The 27753-nt window shown below is 46.7% G+C and overlaps 1 protein-coding gene across 1 annotated transcript in view; it reads right to left on the bottom strand.

The window, feature by feature from the left end:
- Positions 1-27753, bottom strand: part of KLHL18 (Kelch like family member 18) — a 347445-nt gene that overhangs the window by 277971 nt on the left and 41721 nt on the right. Inside the window, exon 2 of the mRNA XM_069339925.1 lies at positions 18934-19064. Within this exon, the coding sequence (XP_069196026.1) occupies positions 18934-19064 (131 nt within the window). The remainder of the gene's footprint in view (positions 1-18933; positions 19065-27753) is intronic.

Here is a 27753-nt window from a genome sequence, read left to right as displayed (position 1 = left end):
GCATGATAAGAGGTGACAGTATTCGGCATAAGATGACGGTCCTGATATAACCAAGACAGGAAGGACAAGATAACCCGATACAAAACAGAAGAAAACCAAGGAAGGGACAAGAAATAACGAAAAAACTGCCAGGAAACTTCCAACTACCACCGAGATGAGCCACACAGGTGGGACACCATCAACGAAGCCACCTGCTCACCATAGAAATGGTGATAGACCCACATAAGAAAGACCAGACATGAAGACTTGAGAAGATCAAACCAGCTACTTAATGGACTGGCCCGACCTGATGAAAGAGGCGGAGCTGTGGGAAGACCCCTGGGTTCGGGCACCGAGCACGCAATGCCTGAAACCAAGGCTGGGCCAGCCACCAAGGAGCCAAGAGGACTACTTCCCCTTGGTAAGTCTCCAAGCAAGCTAGGACTTGGAGCAAGAGTGGAACTTGGGGGAAGAGGTACAGGTAACCAGTCTTGTCGCAAGGCATTGACCCCGACGGCCACGCAGTCGGGGAAGGGAACCACATATACCGAGAGACGCCTCAACCACGCCGACACGAAGAGGTCCACCTCTAGGTGCACGAACATCCAGCAGAGTCAGCGTCAACTGTCCATTCAGTGGACAAGGGAATGAACCGAGACAGGCCATCCGCCAGCACGATGGGCACTCCCGGAATGTGAATGACCAGGAGAGCCAAACTCCGAGACCTCAGCAAATGAGTCACCCGAAGTGACCAGCCCCCAAAGAGCCAAGGACTGCATCGAACCCCTGCAGTTCAGGCAATGAACCACCGGGGAGTAGTCTGAATAGAGCTGGATCATCAATCCGCAAGTGACGCGAACCCTCCAAAGTGACCTCCACACGGCCACGAAATCCTGCACCATGCTGTGGGCCTGACAAAAGGACGGGACCCCACCACCCCTGGCCAACCTGGCGAGCACTGGTCACAAAGCCCCAGCCAAGAGACGACGCGTTCGCAAATACATCAAGCGTGGGCTCAGGAAGGCGTCAAGGCACTGAACCTGAAACAAAACCGAAGAGGAAGCCGGCAATGCAGTAGCCGATGTAAAGCGACCGGAGGCCGAACCCAGCAATCGCGAGAGAAGCGGAAGGGACATCGCAAAAGAAACTAGAACAGCCGACGAAACCAAACCCGACCTGGCGGGTAGACCATTGCGGCAAAGTTCAGACTTCCACACAAACCCTTGAGCAACTGCCTCATGAAATGGGAGCCCCCAGAAACATGCGAAGGCGGGACCGCAGCCACAGCAGAGCCACTGGAGGGAGTGACAAGGAAGCAGTCCGAGAGTACCCACACTCTTCCCTGCCAAGACCGAACGTGAGAGGGACCCAGATGGGACTTCCTCCAGTTCATTAGGAACACGAACCAGGCGAGCTGGGAAAGAATCAAATCCCTGGTGTGCAGACATGCGGACTGGCTGGGAGCCCACACCAGCCAGTCGTCGAGTTAGGCCAGAACCCGAACCCCTAAGAGAGGCAAATGGGCCATCACGACACGGGTAAGGCATGTGAACACGAAAGGTGCCAGATTCAAGCCGAATGGAAGGCAATGAAAGCAGTAAGTCTGACGCCCCACAACAAAACCTATCCAGTCCCTAAACCCTGGATGAATTGGGATGTGCCAGTACTCGTCCCAGAAGTCCAGGGACACCATCCAAGCACCCGACTCCAGAAGACGGACCTGGGACAGAGTAGTCACCTGAAATGAGGGGCAATAGACCCAAGAGTTCAGACGGGACAATTCCAGAATGAACTGCAGGTCTGCTCAGTCCTATTTCGGAACAGTAAAGGGGCAGGAAACCCATTGGAGAGACAAAGCTGTTTCAACCACGCTCAAGCGAACCCACTCCAAGAAGACTCGAAGAAGACTCCAAGAAGACCGAGCGCAGGAGACGAGGCTTGCCCTGCCAGCCACGAACCTCCCAAAGAAGGAGGGGCCACCCAACGCCCCCGCAGGCCGCAAGAAACAACCTGAAACACCCACAAATCGTGGGTCCTAGCAACGCGAGCCCCGCCTCGCCCCCATCACCCCGTTAATGGGATGAACCGCAAAAGGGCAGACAGACCTTACGAGAAGCCGACTGACAAGCAGAGGGATCACCACACCTACCAGATGTCGCCAGTTACGAAGGCTGCACTGGCTCAGAAACTGGCACCGGCTCAGAAACTGGCACCGGCTAAGAAACTGGCACCACTGTGCCACCACGACAGGAGGAACCTTGAGCCCTGGCACGACCCTTCTGGGAAGAACCCCCACGTCTCCCCAGGAGAACCAACAAGTCCGACATGGGATGACAACTAGAAGAAGTCGCTTGTAGATAATGCACCACCGCAGACTCTGCAAGCAGCAAAAGACAAAAAGACAAAAAGACAAAAAAAAAAAAAAAAAAAAAAAAAAAATCTAAGATCCAGGGCCCAAGCAGATTCCAAGGACTGGGCAAGCACCGTCTGATGGCACGCGAGATGAGAAGCAAAGAACAGACACACTGCCTCCTGCAGGATTGGCGCAAACAGCTTCAATAACGCAGCCAAAGCCCACACTGCTGAGACCAACGCAACTTACCCAGGATCGTCCCCCCTGCGCCCCAACATCCTCCTCTCTCAAGCCAGTCCGAAGACAGCTCGAGAAGGGAAAAGAAATGCAGGACTAAAGCCAAATGGCCACGGGAACGCAAGTTCTCAGCTACCAGAGCCGTTGTAAGGAAAGGATCCTGCACGTGAAGATGCACCTGGCCGACGTCCCGCGGAAGGAGAGGGGTGAACAAACATGCACTGAGGCGTTCAAACTGCCCCCCCCCCCCCGCTTCCCCCAGGTAAACCTGAACAACGGTAAGAGCCTCTCGCCACTGAAGTGTGCGGGACCGACAGAACGTATGCCACGCCCCCAACAAAAAGATCGGACAGTCTGCCATCCAGGACGACTTCAGAACCTTGTAACGAACCAGTAAGGAAAAGAAGAACCGAACTCAAAAGAGGCAGGATCCATTATCAAGGCGTAATCCGGGTCGCACAGAAGGTACACCACAAGGTGTACACCCCTAAGGTGACAAAAAAAAAGGTGGAAAAAGGTGACACCCCTAGGGTCAACACTTGCAGCAGAGGAGCTCCAGCATATTTCAACAATCCTAAGTATTGTAGTACAGGTTGATGGTAGTGAGTGGTGTCCCAGAGAACATAAAGGTATAGTGCTCTTGAAAAATAGGTGAGATAACAGGAAAGTGATAAGGGAAGTGAAAAATCGGATGAGAAAAAGTTGCCCTAGTGTTTACAGTGCAGAGAAGAACATTCAAGATGGCCACTGGCAAGGGGAAAAACAAAACAGAGCTTGATTTTGAGGGATTCAATGAAGAAAGCATTGATATTAGCAGTCTACATAACAAGTTGGTAAATTTAGATACTATAGTGAACTCTCATGTAGAAATAATTAGTAAATTGAAAGAAAGTAATGACCATTTGAATAGCAAAGTTTTATGTCTTGAGGGTTTAGTGAAAGACTTGAGCAAGGATAAGAATCAATTGGAAACAAATTGCAAAGCCATGGAAGAAGAAAATAAACTTTTAAAAATAGCTTTGGAAGAAGTTAAAGTAAATTTAAACATAAATGACTACAATCGGTTAGGCAAGGAAATTCAACAGGAGAAACAGCTTTGGTCAGCACAGATGGAGGAAGTTACACAGGGAATAGAACAGTGCAAGAAAGATATGCAACTCACTTATGCACAAGTGGCCAAGGAGAAGGAAAAAATAGAAGCAGCAGTAAAGGAAGTCAAACACTGCAGCAACCAAGATAAAACAAACATTAGGCTGGAAGTGAGAAAAGAATTGGCATCTAACCCGAAGTTGGTGCAAAACACAGTTGATCGGAGTAAGTCCCTGATCATTTTTGGCTGCAAAGAAAAGGCAATAACATCTAGGTCAGAAAGAGCTGTAGAAGAAGCTAAAGTAGTAGATAAAATTGTTGGCCTCGTGGAAGGTCTTACAACCATAGAGAATGTGTGCGACTACAGGAGAATAGGCAGGTACGTAAAAGGGAAAGATCGACCTTTGAGGATCACCCTAAACGGTGCCAAACAGATGGAAGAAGTACAGTGCTTCCTCAGACTAACGAACCCCGCTCTATCGAATTCCCGGAAGAGCCGAACAAATTGAATTCGGTACCAAATGTTCAGTGGAACATACAAATGTTCGATTAAGTGAGGAATGTTCGTCCAAGCGGTCACCGAGGCCGAGCGTCAGAGCTGGCTGTCATCAACTATGATTCGCCAGAGTGTAAACAGTTATGTAGTGTTTTATTATCCCTACCCATTGTTTCTAGGGAGAAATGGTGATAAAAATGGTGATAAAATGGTGTCAGGGGGGCATTGGTGAGAGAGTTGTTGTCAGGAGGCAACACGTGCTCCCCCGCCCCACCCTCCTTCCTCCACCTGACCACAGAGACCACTCACTCTCCTCTCTTCGTCAGATGCCAAGAGTCAATTTAATGATAATTATCGCATTATCTACACTGAAAATAGCCTTTTTATTAGAAAAATGTCATATTGGAGCAATAATAATGGTGAAAATTGTAATATATACAGTACATATTTTAAACAGTTTGAACACATTTCCTTTTCACAGAATTTTTAATACAATTGGGGTGTAGATAACAGCCGGCATTGTGTGGCCGGCCGGTCGCTCCCTGAGCCATTGGGGGGGGTGGGGGGTGGGAGGGGGGGGGTGGGGGGTGGGAGGGGGGGGGGGGGGGGTGGGGTGGGAGGGGGGGGGGGGGGGGGTGGGGGGTGGGAGGGGGGGGGTGGGAGGGGGGGGGTGGGGGGTGGGAGGGGGGGTTGTTTCCTGGATCCCTCCCTCCCTCCCTCTAACAGCCTACGTACTGTACTAATACCTATAGATTTTGAGGAGGCCAATAAAACAAGCACAGGTCGTGTGAACGTTAGGCCTTGGTGAGGTGGCTGGCATCATTTGTGGTGGTGTCAGGGGAGGCAGGCGGTGTCAGGGGAGGCAGGTGGTGTCAGGGGAGGCAGGCGGTGTCAGGGGAGGCAGGCGGGGTCAGGGGAGGCAGGTGGGGTCAGGGGAGGCAGGTGGGGTCAGGGGAGGCAGGCGGGGTCAGGGGAGGCAGGTGGGGTCAGGGGAGGCAGGTGGGGTCAGGGGAGGCAGGTGGGGTCAGGGGAGGCAGGTGGGGTCAGGGGAGGCAGGTGGTGTCAGGGGAGGCAGGTGGGGTCAGGGTAGGCAGGTGGGGTCAGGGGAGGCAGGTGGTGTCAGGGGAGGCAGGTGGGATCAGGGTAGGCAGGTGGGGTCAGGGTAGGCAGGTGGGGTCAGGGGAGGCAGGTGGGGTCAGGGGAGGCAGGTGGTGTCAGGGGAGGCAGGTGGTGGAAAGAGGCAGGTGGGGTCAGTGGTGGAAGGTGTTGTCAGGGGAGGTGGAAGTGGAGAGAGAAGGGTGGTGACCACGCATGGCTGCCAAACCTCTCATTCATACTCTATTATAAATCTCAATCTTAGCTGTAAAATATTTATGCCAAAATATGTTAATTTTCGTGTATTAATATACATTATTAATCATTAACACGTTTTATTGTTTCCTGAAGAAAACAATAGCTGACTTGGCATTGTGGTGTGTATGGCCGGGTGCCTGGGGGGTGGGGGGGGGGTCCTGGAGGTGTGAGAGGAGACCTGTCAACCCATCATTTTTTTTGTCGGGAGAGTTGAGACGCTTCCAAGCCTGCTGCTTCAATACACGGTGTGGGTGGTGTGGTATGGTTTGGGTGGTGTGGTGTGGTTTGGGTGTGGGTGGGTTGGTGTGGGTGGTGTGGTTGGGTGTGGGGGGATGATGTGGGTGGTGTGGGGTGGGTGGTGGTGTGGGGTGGGTGGGGGATGATGTGGGTGGTGGTGTGGGGTGTGTGGGTGGTGGTGTGGGGAGTGTGGGTGGTGGGGGCGAATGGTGTTAGTGGTGTTGGGGATGGTGTGGGGGTGTGGGGGATGGTGTGGGTGGTGTGGGGGATGATATGGGTGGTGTGGGTGGTGTGGGGTGTGTGGGGGATGGTGGGGGATGGTGTGGGTGGTGTGGGGTGTGTGGGTGGTGGTGGGGGCGAATGGTGTTAGTGGTGTGGGGGATGGTGTGGGTGGTGTGGAGGATGGTGTGGGTGGTGTGGGGGATGGTGTGGGTGGTGTGGAGGATGGTGTGGGTGGTGTGGGGGATGGTGTGGGTGGTGTGGGGGATGGTGTGGGTGGTGTGGGGGATGGTGTGGGTGGTGTGGGGGATGGTGTGGGTGGTGTGGGGGATGGTGTGGGTGGTGTGGAGGATGGTGTGGGTGGTGTGGGGGATGGTGTGGGTGGTGTGGGGGATGGTATGGGTGGTGTGGGGGATGGTATGGGTGGTGTGGGGGATGGTGTGGGTGGTGTGGGGGATGGTGTGGGTGGTGTGGGGGATGGTGTGGGTGGTGTGGGAGATGGTGTGGGTGGTGTGGGAGATGGTGTGGGTGGTGTGGAGGATGGTATGGGTGGTGTGGGGGATGGTGTTGGTGGTGTGGAGGATGGTGTGGGGATGGTATGGGTGGTGTGGGGATGGTATGGGTGGTGTGGAGGATGGTGTGGGTGGTGTGGAGGATGGTGTGGGTGGTGTGGAGGATGGTGTGGGTGGTGTGGAGGATGGTGTGGGTGGTGTGGGGGGTGGTGTGGAGGATGGTGTGGGTGGTGTGGAGGATGGTGTGGGTGGTGTGGAGGATGGTGTGGGTGGTGTGGAGGATGGTGTGGGTGGTGTGGAGGATGGTGTGAGTGGGGTGGGGGATGGTGATTCTCGCATCTCAGATTATTATCGACACCAAAAGAGCATGAAAGATATTATAATGAAGCACCACACAACAAAGAAACAAACTAATGTGTCCTGGCATGTTTAAAAACAAAAAAATAAGAAGGTTGTTGGGGCCGGACGGATGGAACGAATTCCGCACTGGAACGAATCGGCTTCGCCCCATATAGTTCGTTCAAGTGAGGACACACTGTACTAAGGAATGCTAGAAAATTGCAAAGTGATGAGGATGGGAAAGGGTGGTCGTTAAGACGAGATCTTTCAAAAGAAGATAGAGAAAAGCTGAAACTGAACCTCGCCGAGGCAAAACATTTAAATGAGAGCAGGAATGAAGAAGAAATAAATTCTTTTTTCTACAAAGTGATAGGGGTAGGCAAACCAGTAAAGTGGTACATAAAGGCAAACCAACAAAATCAATAGAGAGAAGGGGAGTGAAGAATAAGGAGAGGGGGAACAAGTTCCTGAAGATTGCATACACCAACATAGATGGAGTGAGATCGAAGATACTGGAGTTAAGTGATGTAATACAGCTGCAGACACCAGACATTGTTGCACTCACGGAGACAAAACTTGAAGATGTAATTTTAAATGAGGTCATATTCCCAAGGGGCTACTCAATTTGGAGACGGGACAGAAAAATTAGGAAAGGCGGTGGCGTTGCTGTGCTGGTAAAAGAACACCTAAAGGTGAACGAAATAATGACTGCCAATCCACAAGAAGTCGACATAATAGCACTAGAGATCTGCCATGAGGATGATAAACTAATGATAATAAATGCATATAGTCCACCGCCAAGCAGCACATGGTCAAAGGAGGAGCTAGATAGTAAACGTGAAGGTCTTATAACAATAATGAGAGAGATTATAGCGAGAGCGGATAACGATAGATCACGACTGTTGATAGTCGGTGACTTCAACTTGAAATCCATAGACTGGGAAGCATATGAAGCTAAAACAGAAGATTTTTGGACCTGTAAATTTGTAGACCTCATCCTGGAAACATTCTTGTATCAACATGTTAAACAAGCTACGAGGATAAGGGAAGGGGACATTCCCTCCATGCTAGATTTGATATTTACCAGGAAGGAGGAAGAGATATTTGACATTCAGTACCTTCCTCCCTTGGGTAAAAGTGACCATGTCTTTTTGGGAATAATGTATGCAATGCGTTATAAGCTGGAAGAAAATAAGGAGGTTGAAGCAGTTCAAAAACCAGACTTCAGGAGAGGACATTATGGTGACCTTAGAAATTTTTTTAGTGAGTATAATTGGACAGACTTGATGCTAGGCAAGGAAGTGAATGAGATGTATGTCAAGTTTTGTGAAATATATGATAAAGACACAAAAAAATTTATACCAAAACAGAGATGCAGGGCCAGAAAACAGGATTGGTTCGACAGAAATTGTGAGAGGGCAAGAGACCAAAAGACACAAAAATGGAATCAGTATAGGAAGAGGCCAAACCCCCAAACATACCAGCGATACAAAGATGCGAGAAACAACTATACAGCAGTAAGGAGAGAGGCAGAAAGAAATTTTGAAAAAGGGATAGCGGATAAATGTAAAACAGAACCGGGCCTATTCTACAAATTCATTAACAACAAATTGCAGGTAAAGGCTAATATCCAGAGGTTGAAAATGGGAAACAGATTCACAAAAAATGAAAAGGAAATGTGTGAAACATTAAATGAAAAGTTCCAAAGTGTGTTTGTACAAAATGAAATCTTCAGAGAACCAGACACAATAAGAATTCCAGAGAACAACATAGAGCGGATAGAGGTGTCTAGAGATGAAGTGGAAAATATGCTAAAGGAGCTCGGTAAGAACAAAGCAGCTGGCCCAGATGGAGTTTCACCATGGGTTCTGAGAGAATGTGCATCTGAGCTCAGCATTCCACTTCACCTGATCTTTCAGGCATCCCTGTGTACAGGAATCGTAGCAGACGTGTGGAAACAGGCTAACATAGTTCCAATCTACAAAAGTGGCAGCAGGGAAGACCCCCTCAATTATAGACCTGTATCACTGACAAGTGTAATAGTGAAAGTATTGGAAAAACTAATCAAAACTAAATGGGTAGAACACCTGGAGAGAAATGATATAATATCAGACAGACAGTATGGTTTTCGATCTGGAAGATCCTGTGTATCAAATTTACTCAGTTTCTATGATCGAGCCACAGAGATATTACAGGAAAGAGATGGTTGGGTTGACTGCATCTATCTGGACCTAAAAAAAGCTTTCGACAGAGTTCCACATAAGAGGTTGTTCTGGAAACTGGAAAATATTGGAGGGGTGACAGGTAAGCTTCTATCAAGGATGAAAAATTTTCTGACTGATAGAAAAATGAGGGCAGTAATCAGAGGCAATGTATCGGAATGGAGAAATGTCACAAGTGGAGTACCACAGGGTTCAGTTCTTGCACCAGTGATGTTTATTGTCTACATAAATGATCTACCAGTTGGTATACAGAATTATATGAACATGTTTGCTGATGATGTTAAGATAATACGAAGGATAAGAAATTTAGATGATTGTCATGCCCTTCAAGAAGACCTGGACAAAATAAGTATATGGAGCACCACTTGGCAAATGGAATTTAATGTTAATAAATGTCATGTTATGGAATGTGGAATAGGAGAACATAGACCCCACACAACCTATATATTATGTGAGAAATCTTTAAAGAATTCTGATAAAAAAAAAAGAGATCTAGGGGTGGTTCTAGATAGAAAACTATCACCTGAGGACCACATAAAGAATATTGTGCGAGGAGCATATGCCACGCTTTCTAACTTCAGAATTGCATTTAATTACTGTACATGGATGGCGATATTCTAAAGAAATTGTTCATGACTTTTGTTAGGCCAAAGCTAGAATATGCAGCTGTTGTGTGGTGCCCATATCTTAAGAAGCACATCAACAAACTGGAAAAGGTGCAAAGACATGCTACTAAGTGGCTCCCAGAACTGAAGGGTAAGAGCTACGAGGAGAGGTTAGAAGCATTAAACATGCCAAAACTAGAAGACAAAAGAAAAAGAGGTGATATGATCACTACATACAAAATAGTAACAGAAATTGATAAAATCGACAGGGAAGATTTCCTGAGACCTGGCACTTCAAGAACAAGAGGTCATAGATTTAAACTAGCTAAACACAGATGCCGAAGAAATATAAGAAAATTCACCTTCGCAAATAGAGTGGTAGACGGTTGGAACAAGTTAAGTGAGAAGGTGGCGGAGGCCAAGACCATCAGTAGTTTCAAAGCGTTATACAGGCATACCTCAGTTTAAGAGTTTAATTGGTTCCTGGAGACGCCTCGTATTCCGAAAACTCGCATTCCGGAGCTAATTTCCCCATAAGAAATAAAGGGAAATGAATTAATCCGTTCCTGACTACCCCAAAAACCCCACATCAAACTAAATTTTTATACCTAATTCATCTAAATAAACCTACAAAACTATGTTCAAGTTATTACTTACCTTGCTGTTGAATGCTGTAGGCGTATGGAAGATGGTGAGGAGGTGGGAGGAAGAGAGGAGTTACTGTTTGGAAGGGGAGTCCCCTTCCATTATCACATCAGGCAGTGAGGACTTCACTGGTATGCACACACTGCCACATTTTGCCTGCATACCACTAGGACTTGCTTGTTTTACTAAGAATTTATCTAATGACACTTGTTTTTCCCTACATTTTAACACTTGTCTGTAGTAAGACATCACATTATCATTTAAAAGGTCAATGCAACGGCCTGCTACAGCTTTATCTGGGTGAGTTTTTTCAACAAAACTTTGCAGTTCTTCCCATACTTCACACATTTTCTTAATCAAGAAGGGACATCCTCTACTGCCTCTACTCACAGCTATTTTCTTAGGTTGAACCTTACCAATGGCTTTCTTGAGACCCATGGCAAGATATATAATGACAACTTTTATGCTCAAATGGCCCAAAAAAAACATAAAAAACTGTAAATCCTTGTGAAGAATTCAGGTGGGATAGTCACTGGACACGAGACACTGGTAAACTGAGGCGCAATCGCCATGCCACCACGCGCCAGTCGGCCTGTACACGTATCAACAAACTCGCGTCCCGAGGTAACCCTCGCCTTCCGAGACATATTTTTGGAGTAAATCCTGCTCGTCTTCCGAAAAACTCGCATACAGGGACACTCGCATTCCGAGGTACCACTGTATACATATTGTAAAGGACACAAATATGCATCATATACGATAAAAAAAAAAAATAAAACCGCATTGGAAATACATAAAACAAATAATTGAAAATATATTTGTGGCAACACCCTAAGTTTGAATGGCCCGCGCGACCGTGTCTGGGCGATTCACGCACTGGCGACCAGGCCCTGATGACGTCACAGTGCACCTTGTCCACGTCCCCACAGCCAAAGTAAGTGGAATTTGGTATTTATTTTTACATAGACATGTTCAGGGTAGGGAATTTATCATTTTACGAAGAAAAAATAATTTTTTGGGAACACTTTATTTCATGCACACCGGGGGAATTTCACAATAAACTCTGCGCAGCACAGTGGTTAAGTGGCGAGGTCACGTTTGTCTTCCCTGGGGTGTTCAGGAAACACTCCCATCAGTGGTCCAGCACCATTCTCCCTGCCAGTAGAGAGGGGGCTGGAGCTACAGGTCCAGCACCAACCCCCTGCCAGTAGAGGGGGGGGGGGCTAGAGCTACAGGTCCAGAACCAACCCCCTGCCTACCTTGAGGTTACCTTGAGGTGCTTCCGGGGCTCAGCATCCCCGCGGCCCGGTCGTCGACCAGGCCTCCTGGTTGCTGGACTGATCAACCAGGCTGTTAGACACGGCTGCTCGCAGCCTGACGTATGAGTCACAGCCTGGTTGATCAGGTATCCTTTGGAGGTGCTTATCTAGTTCTCTCTTGAACACTGTGAGGGGTCGGCCAGTTATGCCCCTTATGTGTATTGGAAGTGTGTTGAACAGTCTCGGGCCTCTGATGTTGATAGAGTTCTCTCTCAGAGTACCTGTTGCACCTCTGCTTTTCAACGGGGGTAGTCTGCACATCCTGCCATGTCTTCTGGTCTCATGTGATGTTATTTCTGTGTGCAGGTTTGGGACCAGCCCCTCAATTATTTTCCACGTGTAAATTATTATGTATCTCTCCCGCCTGCGCTCAAGGGAGTACAGATTTAGGCTCTTTTAGTCGGTCCCTGTAATTTAGATGTTTTACTGAGTGGATTCTAGCAGTAAAGGATCTCTGCACGCTCTCCAGGTCAGCAATTTCTCCAGATTTGAAAGTGGCTGTCATTGTGCAGCAGTACTCCACTCTAGCGAGCACAAGCGTTTTGAAAATTATCATCATCGGTATAGCATCTCTAGTGTGAAAAGTTTTTGTTATCCAACCTGTCATTTTTCTTGCAGTTGTGACGGCTACTTTATTGTGTTCTTTAAAAGTAAGGTCTTCCGACATGAGTACACCCAGATCCTTTACATTGTCTTTTCGTTCTATGTTATGATTTGCCTGAGTTTTGTACATGGTTTCCGTTTTTATATTTTCAATTTTTCCGTAGTGCATGAGCTGGAACTTATCCTCGTTAAACACCATATTATTTTTTGTAGCCCATAGAAAGGCCTGCTCTACATCTGATTGGAGGTTTGCCATGTCTTCTATGTTGCCAACTCTCATGAAAATCCTAGTGTCATCTGCAAAGGATGATACAGTGCTATAGGTTGTGTTCTTGTCTATGTCTGATATGAGGATGAGAAAAAGTACTGGAGCAAGCACAGTACCCTGGGGGACTGAGCTCTTCACGGTTGATGGACCAGATTTTATTTTGTTGACTATTACACATTGGGTTCTGTTAGTCAGGAAATTGTAGATCCATCTGCCTATTTTCCCAGTAATTCCTTTTGAACCCATTTTATGTGCAATAACACCATTGTCACATTTATCAAAAGCTTTTGTGAAATCTGTGTAAATTACATCAGCGTTTTGTTTGTCTTCCATAGCATTTAATGCCATATCATAGTGGTCCAGCAACTGCGACAGGCAAGAGTGCCCTGTTCTGAAACTATGTTGTCCGAGGTTATGGAGATGCTGTGATTCCATGTATTTTGTGATCTTACTTCTTAGCACTCTCTCAAAAATTTTTATGATGTGCAATGTTAGTGCTATCGGTCTGTAATTTTTTGCCTCTGCCTTATTTCCTCCTTTATGGAGTGGTGCTATCTCTGCTGTTGCCAGTGGGCTTTCTCATTTAGAGTGATTCTCACCCTTGGGGTAAATCAGTGGTCTTGGACTTTCCATCTTGCCCTGGGTTTAGGAGTGTTTTTTGGCTGGTAGGGCTCACTGCGGCTGGCTGTGTCTGCTCTGCAGCTAGCACTGATGTTTCTCCCACACTGCTTATCGAGGTGGGGGTGCATTTTCCTCTTTTTTTCCCCAGTCCATTTGTTATTCCAGGTCTGGCACACCAGGAGTCTTAAAAGGGGAGAGTGATTTTTCTGGCTTCTTCGTGGCCAGCTCAGCCTTGGTTTCAGGCAATGCTTGCTCGGTGTCCAAACCCGGGCTTTTTTCCACAGCTATGTCTTTACCAATGGGTCGGGCGAGTGACGTACCTCACTGGTTCGGCCATATCTTTTGTTTTATGCGTCTGAGAATTTTGACGTGTCTTTATCATCATTATTTGTATTATGAACAGGTGGCTGGTTATATGGTATCCCATCTGCGATCTTCCTCCCAGCAACAGTATAAGGTTTCTTGGCAGTCTTTTCGCCATTTTTCTCCCTTCATCATTTTCTTTCCGTTTCTGACTAGGTTTTGTACTTTCTTTCTTGGATTTTCCTCGATCTGCATCACTTGCCGAATACTGTTGCTTTTTATCGTGTGGCGTTGGCAGAGCCACTTCAGCTTGTGTTTGGCCCAGCCTTTGACATTACCTCGGCACAGTTATGCAAGCTTTCTGTGGGTAGCCCTGTCAGCACCCTGAAGCTATCGGTACTGATCAAGTACCATACTACATGGAGTCATCAGTCGCATTGTTCTTGAATGCCTACCGGGCACCTCGAGCCAGAATTTGGCCCCCACAGAGAGGCACAGGGAACACTGGCCCATGAACACTTTACGTTTAATGTTTGTCATCTTTCTATCGACCCGGGAAGGCACCCAGAAAGGTGAATCAAAAACTACTGCCTGGTTGAAAAACGTGACCTATGTCCCCAAAGTACAGAGCACCACTTGGTTTCCGAACTTTAGTTATCCGAAACTTCCAGTTTCCCGATTGGGGTTGGGGAGTCATGCTACACGAACAAAGTTCGGGTAGGAGGTCCGCAGTCCACGGAAGCGGTCCGCCAAGCGTCGCGCCAGCCCGTGGTGATGGGTGGGAGATGGTCCAGTTTGCCGCCTTCTACCCTGTGATTTCACAGATTCGCGGCCTATTATTCCTATTATTTTGATATGTCACGAGGCTGGAGAGTTCATTCTGTAATTTTGTTTTACATATCTGCACAATCAAGAAACATTTGTGCACCATGTCGGCTCCAAATGCACGCACTGCGTCAGTGATTGCTGACTGGTGGGTGGATGGGGGAGCTTAGATGGAAGGCAGTAGGAGAGAGAGGGGGAGAATTAGAAAGAGGGGGAGAATTAGAGAGAGGGGGAGAATTAGAGAGAGGGGGAGAATTAGTGAGAAAGGGAGGGGGAGGTAGGCAGGAAGCAAGTAGTGGGGGGGGATGGGAGAATTAGGGAGGGAGGGAGGGAAAGGCAGGCAAGCAGGCTGGCAGGCTGGCAGGGATTGGCACAGGCAGGCAGGCAGAGAGGCTGGCTGTCAGGCAGGCAGGCAGGCTGGCTGGCTGGCTGGCTGGCAGGCTGGCTGGCTGGCAGGCTGGCAGGCAGGCTGGCTGGCTGGCAGGCAGGCAGGCAGGCTGACAGGCAGGCTGGCAGGCAGGCTGGCAGGCAGGCTGGCAGGCTGGCAGACAGACTGGCTGGCAGGCAGGCTGGCAGGCTGGCAGGCAGGCAGGGCAGGCTGGCAGGCAGGCAGGCAGGGCAGGCTGGCAGGCAGGCAAGGCAGGCAGGCAGGGCAGGCTGGCAGGCAGGCAGACTGACTGACTGGCTGGCAGGGCAGGCTGGCTGGCAGGCAGGCAGACTGGCTGGCTGGCTGGCTGGCTGGCTGGCTGGCTGGCTGGCTGGCTGGCTGGCTGGCTGGCTGGCAGGCTGGCTGGCTGGCTGGCTGGCTGGCTGGCAGGCAGGCAGGCAGACTGACTGGCTGGCAGGCAGGCAGGGCAGGCTGGCTGGCAGGCTGGCTGGCTGGCTGGCTGGCTGGCTGGCTGGCTGGCAGGCAGGCAGGCAGACTGGCTGGCAGGCAGGCAGACTGGCAGGCAGGCAGACTGGCTGGCAGGCAGGCAGGCAGACTGGCTGGCAGGCAGGCAGACTGGCTGGCAGGCAGGCAGACTGGCTGGCAGGCAGGCAGACTGGCTGGCAGGCAGGCAAACTGGCTGGCAGGCAGGCAGGAAGACTGGCTGGCAGGCAGGCAGACTGGCTGGCAGGCAGGCAGGAAGACTGGCTGGCAGGCAGGCAGGAAGACTGGCTGGCAGGCAGGCAGGCAGGCAGGCTGGCTGGCTGGCTGGCTGGCTGGCTGGCTGGCTGGCTGGCTGGCTGGCTGGCTGACTGACTGGCTGGCTGACTGGCTGCCTGACTGCCTATCCCTCCCTCCCTAATTCTCTCATTCTCCCTCCTAGCATCTCTCCCTACCTTCCCCTCCCTTCCTTTCTCACTAATCCTCCTCCTCTCCCACTATTTCTCCTCTCTCACTAATTCTCTCCCCACCCCCTCTGTTGGTGGAGTGGTGAGGAAGGCAGTAAGGAAGGATTTGCTGACCAGGCGATGGTTGCCAAACTTATCGCCCATATTGTATTACAAATTTTTTATCTTAGTTGTAAAATATTTATGCCTAAATGTTAATTTTCATATATTAATATACACTATTAATCATTAACATGTTATATGATTTCCTAGTTATTAATTAAACAAATATAGTTTTATTTATGAATTATGCACAGTTGGCATCTGTGAGCAGGCACTGACAGACATGTCCGCCTCTACACAGCCTCCACCCCGTCAGTAGTTCCCGACCCCGTTAGTAGCTCCCCCTCCTCCAGTGAGGCATTGAGGGAGAGAGGCAGTGAGGCATTGAGGGGGAGAGGCATTGAGGCATTGAGGGGGAGAGGCATTGAGGCATTGAGGGGGAGAGGCAGTGAGGCATTGAGGGGGAGAGGCAGTGAGGCATTGAGGGGGAGAGGCAGTGAGGGGGGAGAGGCAGTGAGGGGGAGATGCAGTGAGGGGGAGAGGCAGTGAGGGAAGGAAGGGTGGGGGTAAGTGAACGCAATTACACAATGAACTTTATTTCATTTGTTGCATTTATGCTATGAATCTCAATTTTTTCCCTTAGAATTTTCTGTCAAATTTAAAAAAAATTCTCTATCCATTTTCCTCCATTCTCGTTTACGAACTTACACGATAACCGACGGGTCTCGTCCTCAAGGGGTTCGGAAACCAAGTGGTGCTCTGTATCAAAAGAACTCCTCTACAATGAAAACAAACACACAAAACTTTGTCCAATTAACCCTGCACTCATTAGCTCGTCCACCTCCTCCCTCATTGGAGGGGGGAGGGGTGTATCAGGCAGCCACTAGCTAATGTCGTACCTTGCAAAATCGGCTCGCTCTGGCCATAGTTGTCCATTTTTTTGGTGATTTGCATTGTGAAGCTGTTCCTGCACGAATGCGTGCAATGGCCAGGAGTTTTAGAGTACTGGAGCTGCATGTGCCTAGGGTCACCTTCCCTAGGTGCTATGTAAGTACTGCCCCTGCTTGGACAGGGTATTCTTCTCTGGGGCATTCGGGAATCACTCTCCTTTAGAGGACTTCCTCACTTGTGGTGGTCTTCACCCTTGGGGTGTCTCGAGGCTTCCGGCATTCCGTCTTGCCATGAGTAGGGAAGTGTTGTCAGGTGGTGGGGCACACAGTGGCTAACATAGCTGGCTCTTCAGTTAGCTAGGGTGATCCAGATTTCCCGAACTGCTTGTTTGCTGTAGGTGGGTCTCTGAGTTTTTTTTCTTTCTTTTTCCCATTTTAGTGCACTTGTTTTGGCAGGGGAGTTCTGCCGTTCCCCCTGATAAGGCTAACCTAGAATTAGCCTTTTACCTTATTAGGATTAGTGTGCAGTGGAATTCCTCTGCTGCACCCGGGGCTTTCTGGCAGTATCTAGTGGTCTGGTTGCCTGCATTGACAGTGGTTACCGGCATAACTGATCCTGTGCCTGGGCTTCTTGAAGGGCTCATTCACCCTACGGGCCCCGGAAATCCACAATGGGCTCAGTTGTACTGTAATATGGATACCTCTTCCAAGCCTGGTCTCGCCTTGTGCAAATTCAAGGATCTTCCCAGCCGGCTCCCCCTTTTTTGAAGCCTTTCTCCAGGACTCCACCATTTCTTTGCTAGCGGTGGGCACGAATGAGGGCTTAGTCCCAGGGCCCTTGTCCATGGGTTCTGGGGCTCAGGCGGAGTCCGAATGGAGCTCTTGGGCTCCGTTTGATCCTCCTTGGACTCTTTTGTCCTCTTTGCAGGGTCTGCTTTTGCAAGGTACAGGGTTTTCGTATCTCCTTTCCCTTTATAAGTTTTGAGTTTGGCGGGGCTTCCCCTAGGGATCATTTCCGGATGCCTTTGGGCTTTCCGGATTTATCTTTCTGGAGGTTCATTCCAGAAAATGAACACTCCCCGTATTGAGAGTGTTACGAACCTATATGCACAGATCCTATGGGAGGCAGTTTTCATGTTTTTCACCTCTTGTCTTGCATGTCGACAGGCTGTGCTAGCTCTGTCTTTGAATTCAGCTTGGGCCCTTGCTCTACTTTCAGCTTCATTGTTCAACCCGGTTCCATTTGAATTGTTCCCCTCATGATTCATTGTCTCCACCAGGGGGGCTCCCTTCGATCTCGTGGTTCTTTGGAGCTGGTCGCTTTGGGTAGCTCAACTGCTGAGTTCTCGGGGTTTAGCTCTGCACTGTTCACGTTCAGGGGGGTTGTCCAATGTACTGGCGGACAACCTGTCTCGCATCATTCCTCTTTCCATGTAGTGGACAGTCGACACCGATTCCTTCCTTTGCCACTGCTGGACGTACGGACCCCTGGATGTGTATCTCTTTGCGTCAGCTTGGTCTCTGTATCTTCCTCTATATGCAGAGCCATTCCATGACTGGAAGGTGCTCGCGGTGGATGCTTTTTAGCTGGACTGGTCAAGATTCCTGTTCCTCTTTTCCTCAGTTCATCTCTTGCTGTGGGTTCTGGCTTGGTTGGAATCTTACCAAGGGAGATCAATTCTTCTGGCCCCATGGTGGCCAGCACAGCCTTGATTTCAGGCGCTGCTTGCTCGGTGTACGATCCCGGGTGTTTTTCTGCGGCTCCACCTTTATCAGCAGGTCGAACAGGTAAGGTTCTTCGCTGGTTTGACCTTCTCTTCCACAGTACACGTCTGGTATTCTGATGCGTGTTTATCGCCAGTTGTATGGTGATCAGGTGGCTGATCTGATGGTGTCCCACCTGCGATCTTCCTCTCAGCGACAATATGAGATTACTTGGCGGGCTTTCTGCCCTTTTCTTTCTCTACACCGGGTTTCATCTGTGTCCGACAGGGTTGTTTGTCCTTTCTCTCTCGGCTTTTTCTGAATTGGCATCTCATGCCGAATACTGTCGCTTCTTATTGTGCAGCGTTGGAAGGCAGAAAGAACTCTGTGACCGAAGGACTCCAAGTAGTATGGAACTTAATCAGCACAGCTTCAGGAAACCTCCGGGGCTCACCCAGAAACTGACATTTTATTTCATTCAACTCTAGAGTTTTCTTGTTTCTCATAGGACTTGTTAAAAACCTAAATATATTTTTCATAACAGTTAAGAGCATAAATTTGTTTTAAAAATTCACATCAAGATAGCACACCTAGAATTATGCTCCTACCATATGCACCCTATATATAATGTAGACAAATTTATTCACAGGAAAAAATATATAACTATGTGTAAATGCGTAAAGCATTCATTCACCATAAAAAAATTAGTGTACTTATACAGAAACAAATTTATTTACCTAGGGTCTATTCCTTGCATGGTTATCTCCTTTTGTTTACTCTCAGCCATGTCATGAGTAAACATGGCATTAAAATAAGGGATGACACCTGCCAAAACAATTCGATGAGCAGTAAAACACTGGTCCTCAACCTGAAAATATGCAATCTTTGATAATGACCATTTTTAAACAATAAATAATATATGTGAAAAGAATTATTAGGATTATCTATGACCTATAAGGAAAACAATAGTTAAAAAATACAGTACTATAAAACCAGCATTGAATGTAATGAAACGCACTTTTTTGGGTGAGTCCTGGAGGCTCCCCGAGCTATCCAAGCCAATAGGGAAAGTCCTAACTTTTGGCCTCAGTCGATGTGGGTGGAGTTCTAGACCTACTGGGCACCACGGCCAGAACCTGGCCCCCCTCGGAGAGAGACAAGGAACAATGGTCTATAGAAATGCACATGTGATTTTGGGGCATTCTATATCTGCCATCTGACCAGGACAGGCACCCAGAAGGTAAGCACCTCAAAACTAACCCCTATTCTGGTAAAACCAACGAAAATAACGAAACAAATGGACAGAACTCCTCCAAGGGAAAACGAGCAAACAAGCATTACCGCACACGAGCCGTGCATGCGGGGAGCCCCAGACCCTCGCGCCGGCGATCCACACCTCCAGTTCCGAGGCTGGATATCAAAATACAATGGGGCCTCGACTTACGATGCTAATCCGTTCCCAGAGACGGATCCTAAGTCGAAATATCGTAAGTTGAAGCGATTTTTCCCATAGGAAATAAAGGGAATTGAATTAATCCGTTCCCCACCCTCCAAAATATTAACATACAAACACATTTTATACTGAATACAATGTTTTTTTTCTAACTACAATACAGTACCTAAGCTTCTCTTACCTTTATGGAGGGCTCTTGATGGCGTATGGAAGATGGCGATGAGGGGGGAGGAGGAGAGTTGTTACTGTTTGGAAGGGGAGTCCCCTTCCATTATCACATCAGGCAGTGAAAACGCTAGTTTTCTAGGGGAAGCCCCTACGGTTCCCCCGGAGCTACTCACCAAAGACTAAGGAAAAAGGGGACTTACCCGGGAAGCAGTCGGTGCTCCACACCTCAACTTGAAGTTGAGACAGGCTGCAGCCGTCGACCCAAAGTGACACAGGCCCGACTAGGCCCAGGGAACATTCATGAGGTAGCGTGCAGCCAGACCCTGTTCACCTGCCAAAACCCCTGTGCCTGAATGTCAGCCCAGGACATGTTCCCAAAAACGGCTGCAAGAGCAGCGAACTTACGAACGTCATGGGCATGGTGATAGACCGCAGGCTGGCTAGACTTAATAATCTTGCGTACGACCTGAGAGACCCGTACTCACGAACAGGGAAGAAGGGAAACTGGGTCAACCCAAAGCGCGTCCCCGGACACAGAAGCCATGGCGCGCAAATAAAGATGGAGGGCTGCAACGAGACACAAAACATGATGCACCCCTGGCCTGACCAACCAAGCATCAACAACCTAAGGACCCCTACGGAAAGCAGCAGTCTTATTCTTCGCCAGAAAGGAAGAAGACAGCTGCAGACGAACAAACCTAACACCACGACCGAAAGAGCAGAAACCCCTGTGCCGAAGAGCATAAAGCTCCCCGACCCAAGCCCAGAGGCCAATGCCAACAGGAAAAGAGCCTCCAAAAGACAATCCTGAACCGAAGGGGTCACAACAAACCGAGGAGAAGAGAGATAAGAGAACACTCTGTCCAAAGACCAGGATGGCTCAGGCAGCGCATGAGCAGGCCGGAGGTGAAACAACGCACAAGACAGCTTGCAAAACGGCGCAGAAGTAATATCTATACTGAAAGCAAGCTGAAGCGGCTCCACCAGCGCTGCACGATACGAGGCGACAGTATTCGGCATAAGATGACGATAATGGAACAACCACGAGAGAAAGGACAACACCCAAACCGAAAGCGAAGTACAACGACGAAAAGACAAAAAGAAACAGAAGGACCATCAAGAAACTTCATACTGCCACCAAGACGAAGCCCACAGATGGGACACCATTAACGAGGCCACCGGATCACCACAGAGATGGTGATAAACCCGAGTCAAAAATACCAGTATCCACTCGATTTAACGGTCTATGTGGGGCTGTATCCTGGTCGTTATTTCTGGAGCTCCGGTATTTCCGAAGTTAAGTGTCGGTAATTTTTCAAGTAACATTCAGGTAAGATATATTTTATACACACAGCCACTGGGTCCACCACTTTAGTGCCTTCTACCCTGTGACGTCACAGATTCACGGTACATTATTTTGATTTGTCAAGAGGCTGGAGTGTTCATTCCGTGATTTTGTTGGACATACGGTGGTACCTCGGAATACGAGTGTCTCTGTATACGAGTTATTCAGAATACGAGCAGGATTTTCTCGGAAAATGTGCCTCGGAAGGCGAGGGTTACCTCGGAATCCGAGTTTGTTGATACGCGTACAGGCCGAACTAGCACGTGGTGGTACGGCAATCGTCGCCCCTCACCCCTCAGTTTACCAGTGCCTCGCGCCCAGTGACTATCCCATGTCAATTCGTCACCCGGATTTTCAGTGTTTTGTTGGATTTTTGGTCATTTGACCATAAAAGTTGTTATTATATATCTCACCATGGGTCCCAAGAAAGTCAGTGGTAAGAATCAAGGCAAGAAAGCACATGTGAGGATGACAATAGAGGAAAAACAAGAGATCATTCGGAAGCATGCAAATGGTACACGTGTTGTTGAACTTTGTAGGCAGTACAAGAAAGCCATGTCAACGATATGCACTATACTTAGCAAGAAAAAGGACATTATGAGTGCTAAAGTGGCAAAAGGCGTAAGAACGATTATGAAACAAAGACCACAAATACATGAAGAAGTGGAAAAGTTGTTATTAATTTGGATACACAACAAGGAGTTAGCGGGTGATAGTGTTTCAGAGGCCATCATTTGTGAGAAAGCCAGGGTATTGCATGAAGACCTTGTAAAGAAAACCCTTGGAACGCGTGCAGATACGATAGACTTTAAGGCAAGCAGGGGATGGTTTGAAAAATTTATTAAAAGAAGTGGTATCCATAGTGTCATAGTGTCACCCATATCCACCACACCTCTCCTCCTCCACCCTCCTCACCATCTTCCATACACCTACAGCATTCATCAGCAAGGGAAAGTAATAACTTGAACATACCTTTGTAGGTTTATTTAGAAGAATTAGGTATAAAATTTAGTTTGAAGTGAGGTTTTTTGGGTAGTCAGGAACGGATTAATTCATTTCCCATTACTGTAACCCCGCGATTATCCGGGATTCAAACATCCAGAAAACGCCCTTACACGGCCAAAATCGTGATCGGATAAAGTTATCACAATATCCGGCCAAAATGGCCACAGGAACCGGATAAAAGCTGGTTTGGCCGGATGAAAATTCGGCATACCGTATTAATCGTCTGTGGCTCTAGACGCATGGTGGAGGAGGGGGTGGGGTGGGTGGGTGGTATCGGGAGGGTGGGAGGGGTGCGTCGGGAGGGACCACCTGGGTACAGGAATTACCATTAATTTTAGAAGAATTAATCATAGCCAAAACAAATGAAATAAGTACAGTGGTACCTCGCATAACGATCGCCCCAAAAGACAAACATTTTGGGTAACGAACGGCCCGATCGGCGTCAAATCGTCCCGTATGACAAACGCTGGTTTGAGTAACGTCAACACCATACGGTGGGGTCGCGCTGCTTCTTACACATTCTTAGACGCCTCCGACGATGCACATAAATTATGTTGTTCTTGTTTAAAGATGCTAATGATGCTGGGATATAAAAGGGTGACTGCTGAGATGTTGCAAAGCATTGACGTTTTTGTAGGAAAATAGAAATGAAATGTCTGATATACAACAAATGTCAAAAAGGTTCGTTCAGTGTTCGGCAGGTAGGCTGCTCCATTATAACAATCTTTCTTTGTTTCAAATGTGTTCCATTTGTTTTGTATTTGTCATTTACGGCTCAATAATGGAGAAGCCTACCTTACATACACTGAATAAACCATTATGACATTTTCCTTTCTTCAAATGTGTTCAATATTTATATTTCATTTGTCTTACAGCAAAAGGTTCATTCGGTGGTTGGCAGGTAGGCTGCTCCATGTTTCTTACATCCAAAAAACGTAAATAATAAAAAAAATGAAGAATTTTGAAAACCAGTACAAATGTCAAAAAGGTTCATTCGGTTGTCTACAGGTCAGCTGCTCCATGTTTGTTAAATAAAAAAAAAAACGAAAAATAAAAGAACTGTTGAAACAATTTGAAAAATGGACAAATACCATAAAGGTTCGTTCAGTGTTTGTCGGGTAGGCTGCTCCATTATTGAGACGTAAGTGACAAATACAAAACAAATGGAACACATTTGAAACAAAGAAAGATTGTCATAATGGAGCAGCCTACCTAACAAACACTGAACGAACCTTTTGCTATAATGAATATGAAAGACAAGGGCTGCTGGCTGGGTTAGTACTGCGTGAGCAACCATTTGTAGCACACGTGCCTCTGGCTCTCAAACACCTGTCCCACACGGTGTTGAAAGACTGCGCTCAGTCGGTGAAATTCAGACCCTATTGTTTGAAGAACATAAGGGTCATAACATTGGTGAAGCTAGATGCAATAAGGGCTTAACACAACGGTCGGATGCCAGTGATACAGCACCTATGAGAATGATACAGCGAGCGTATCCAGGTGTAGCTCTGAGCCCCACCCTTGCCATCTTGAATTTATATAGATGATACATAGATGAATCGTTTTCTGCGTTCAGTGACGATGCATCTGATACAAGTAGCATAGATGAAGTGTTAGCGGCTTCCATGGTGGTGTTGTTCATTGATATTTTCAAGAATACCTGAATCTCTTCCTGACTGATGGACACTCTTTCAGGCTAGCTGAATCTCTTCCTGACTGATGGACACTCTTTGAGGCTAGCTGAATCTCTTCCTGACTGATGGACACTCTTTGAGGCTAGCTGAATCTCTTCCTGACTGATGGACACTCTTTGAGGCTAGCTGAATCTCTTCCTGTGTGGGACCTTACAAAGCGATCTTTTCAAGACTACCTTACAAATTGAGCTTTTCCTAAAATCGTTTCAATACTACCTTATGCTTTACAAGCTTGGCTACATACCACCTACAAGTACTAAAGCGAAGGGTGCACGCGAGTGTGTTATTTGCAAGCACACAAAACGATGAAACAGGAAACGAAAATCTATCTGTAGCTGGTGCAAGGAGAGCAAAGTCGCACTGTGTACCATGGACTACTTCGTTGACTATTACGCACCTCCAAAGTACTGAGTGTGTGTTACACTCAGTGTGTTACTGTCTAAATAGTATGTGAAACTGTACATATTGTAATTTTAGTGAATTTTTACCATGTAATATTGTGACAATAAACATTTATTGTGGATGCATTACTGACACATGTACCACAGTTCCATGGAACATTATGAACATTCTACTGTATACATAGTGTAAAGGTCACAAATATGCATCATATACGATAAAAGAAACAAATAAAACCGCATTGGAAATGCATAGAAAAAATATTTGAAAATATATTTGTGGCAACTCGCGGTGCTTGAATGGCCTGCGCGACCGTGTCTGGGAGCTTCACACACGGGCGACCAGGCCCTGATGACGTCACAGCACACCTTGTCCACGCCCTCACAGCCAAAGTAAGTGGAATTTGGTAATTATGTTTACATAGACATGTTCAGGGACGGTAATTTATCATTTTGCAAAGAAAAATTATATTTTGGGGAACATTTGATGTCATGCACTCTGGGGGAATTTCACAATAAACACAGTGCATCACACTGGTTACATGGGGGACACTCGTTTTGTATGACGTCCGTTTCACATGACGAACATGGAACGGATTAAATTCGTTATGCGAGGTACCACTGTACTAGTAATTATGTCATAACAAATAAATAAGTTTCCTAAAAGCAATGTACACAGGCTGAAGTTTCCTTAAAAAATATTGTGAGTTTTTTCCTCTTGGCGGCCTACGTAATGTGCTATAGCTGCCCCACCCCAAATGGACCCGTCCAACACTGGTCAACCCATGTGCGTCCGTCCCTCGTGTTATACACAGTGCTGCACCATTAGTGAAATATTTTTTTTAATAACTTTTTAATTTTCATAGTAACTTTAAACATTTTTGGCCAAGACTGTCTGGTAGCAGCATCAATCATTCTGGAGGTGTTAAGAGGAAGAAGGTTGTCCTAGCAATTAAAGACAAGTTACGTATTGTTCAACCAGTGAGGCGTCACAGGCAGCCAAATGCCTTCAACAAGTGAGGCGCCACAGGCAAGCCAAGCGCCTTCAACAAGTGAGGCCTCACAGGCAACCCAAATGCCTTCAATCAGTGAGGCTTCAGCAGCTGGCAGTCAAAACTAACTGTGCTTGATGAACTGTACACTAATTTTAAGTGTTAATTTTAGTGTTGTGTTAGTACTGTATAGGTTACGTAAATTGTTTAGAATTCTTAACTTCAAGATATGTGGCATCAATCAAGAAGATGAATACCAACAAGGTAAGTTGAGGTTTCTAGTTGAATATTTAATAATTATATGTGGCAAGGCAATTCAAATTATGTTGTTTGTAGTATAAAAGTAGTTGGAAATTGTCACTTTTGGACTCGTAGGTGAAAAAGTACCATTATCCGAAAAATGTGATAATCCGGCTGGGGGTCCTTCCCATATAGTCCGGATGATCGAGTGGATACAGTAGACTGAATAGTCAAACCAGACAGACCTCCTCCATTCAAAAACTAAAAGGAAAAGAAAAACCCTGTAAAAGTACCACAACCACAGGAAGAACAGGAAACACGGCCACCACAGCCCCAACGAAGAAAAATAAAAAAGGCGGAAAGACTGCCAAGAAAAAGCATACTAATGCTGAGACGAAAACCACAGGTGGGACACAATGAAACATCATTCTAGGCCCAAGATTTCAGATTTCTACGTCTACCGGGAACCAGGACCTAGATTCAGGAAGCTCTGTGTATTTCTTCGTAAGTGGGTTTGCTACGAAGGTTCCTAAGTGCGCCCTAAGAAGATGCTTAGGTGCGATTCAATAAGGTATACTTAGGAAGAAAATTGTTGGTTCACCTACGTGCCGATAGAGGTCACTACTGTGTTTCGTTTGGCCAATCAGAGAGCAGCCACATTCTTCATATTGAAGATTTAGCGCTGGCTTATCGGAGCTCTACTGCCTCCTATTTACGTCGAATTTTCTTATAAAATTAGTATATTTCGAAGTAAAACAATGTTTTTTCAACTTCTACAGCCAGCACCGACATTGTAGTAAACAAATATGTAACATTTGTTGTTTACCTATGTAATTCTAAGAGATACTGTGTAGCTGTCCTTGTTGCTCGGAAGATGCGCTGACAATTATTGTATATATTTACTGAATTTACCCAAGGGCCACTAACTATCTAGTGACCTCGAAGAGGACAGAAAGCCGGCGGCTTGTTAAAGGGCCCGCCAATTGTCTTAATGATATTTTTTAGCTGGAATTTGGCATTTACGGTTTCAGCGGGTAGGCGGTTCCATGGGTTTATAGCCCTCTTGGTGAAAAAAACATCTGTTTTTAGTCCTACTTGAGAGAACATACTCTCCAACACTATATCTGTGATTGTCCTGTTATCAGTGACTTCATACCAAATGGTATGAGGTATTTTGAGCTCTGTAATTACTTCATACACTCATGAATATTGAAAGATATTCTTGTGCTGCACCCAGATTTTGCCAGTGGAGGCTAATAGATCAGCATTAAGTATTTTGTTCTCTCCTAATTCCATGTATGACTGGCCATCCTGTGAGGTGAGGATGTTGGGTGAGCTGGTAGCTGGTTTTTTATCTACACTGTGTGGTCCTTTATACAGAATAGGAAAGCAGCACATTGCTGTGTATACCTAAACATGTTTAAAAATACATTGTTTGAGAGGAGTTTTGTAGAAACTGGTAAGAGTAATTATAATATAATGTTTCCATGATTCAGTGCTTACCTCTTGTGAAAATTGCTTAGAGTTGTTTAGTCAGAGTTGATTTGTTTTTTGTATTGAGGCTGGTATTTTCTAAATTGATTCCATGTACAGTATGTCTAACCATCCTGTGAGATGGGAGTATTAGATAAACTTATAGCTAGTTTTTTATCTACACTGTGTAATATTCCATATAGAATAGGGTAGCAGCACATTGCTGTGTATACCTAATCTTCTTAATAAAAAAAAATCAGTAATAAAGATTTTAAATTATAGTTTGCATTATTACAAATACAGTACTGTATTATCCTTATTAAATCATGTTGACCATGGATCATTAAGATCTCATGTTGATATGTAATACAAGTCATATTTCTTTTGAACTGCTAATCCATGCTAATCATTCATTAAATTGTGCATTATGTCTCAATTTTTCACTTCCTTGGATATACAGTACAGTACAAAAAGATAGGATAAAAATAAACCAGTAATATTTCTTTCATTATATTTTTCATTTAAATAACTGCATCAATATTTTTACAGCTGACAGGATTTGTATTCCCATACAGGTGCATTATTTGTTAAAAAAAATTTGGTTTATTGTTACACACAATGGTGCTACATAGCCTTCCCAGCTTGGTGCCTTCTTTTAATACTTACTGATTAATAAATAAATAATAAATACATTTTATTCAGGAAAAGTACATACAGTTGATTTACAAACATAATGTTGGATTTATAGGCAGAGCTAGTACATACAATACCTAAAGCCACTAATACTCA

The sequence above is a fragment of the Procambarus clarkii genome, chromosome 42 (genome assembly GCF_040958095.1).
Source record: "Procambarus clarkii isolate CNS0578487 chromosome 42, FALCON_Pclarkii_2.0, whole genome shotgun sequence".
Classification (NCBI taxonomy): domain Eukaryota; kingdom Metazoa; phylum Arthropoda; class Malacostraca; order Decapoda; family Cambaridae; genus Procambarus; species Procambarus clarkii.
This window is presented reverse-complemented; position numbering and strand designations above follow the sequence as displayed.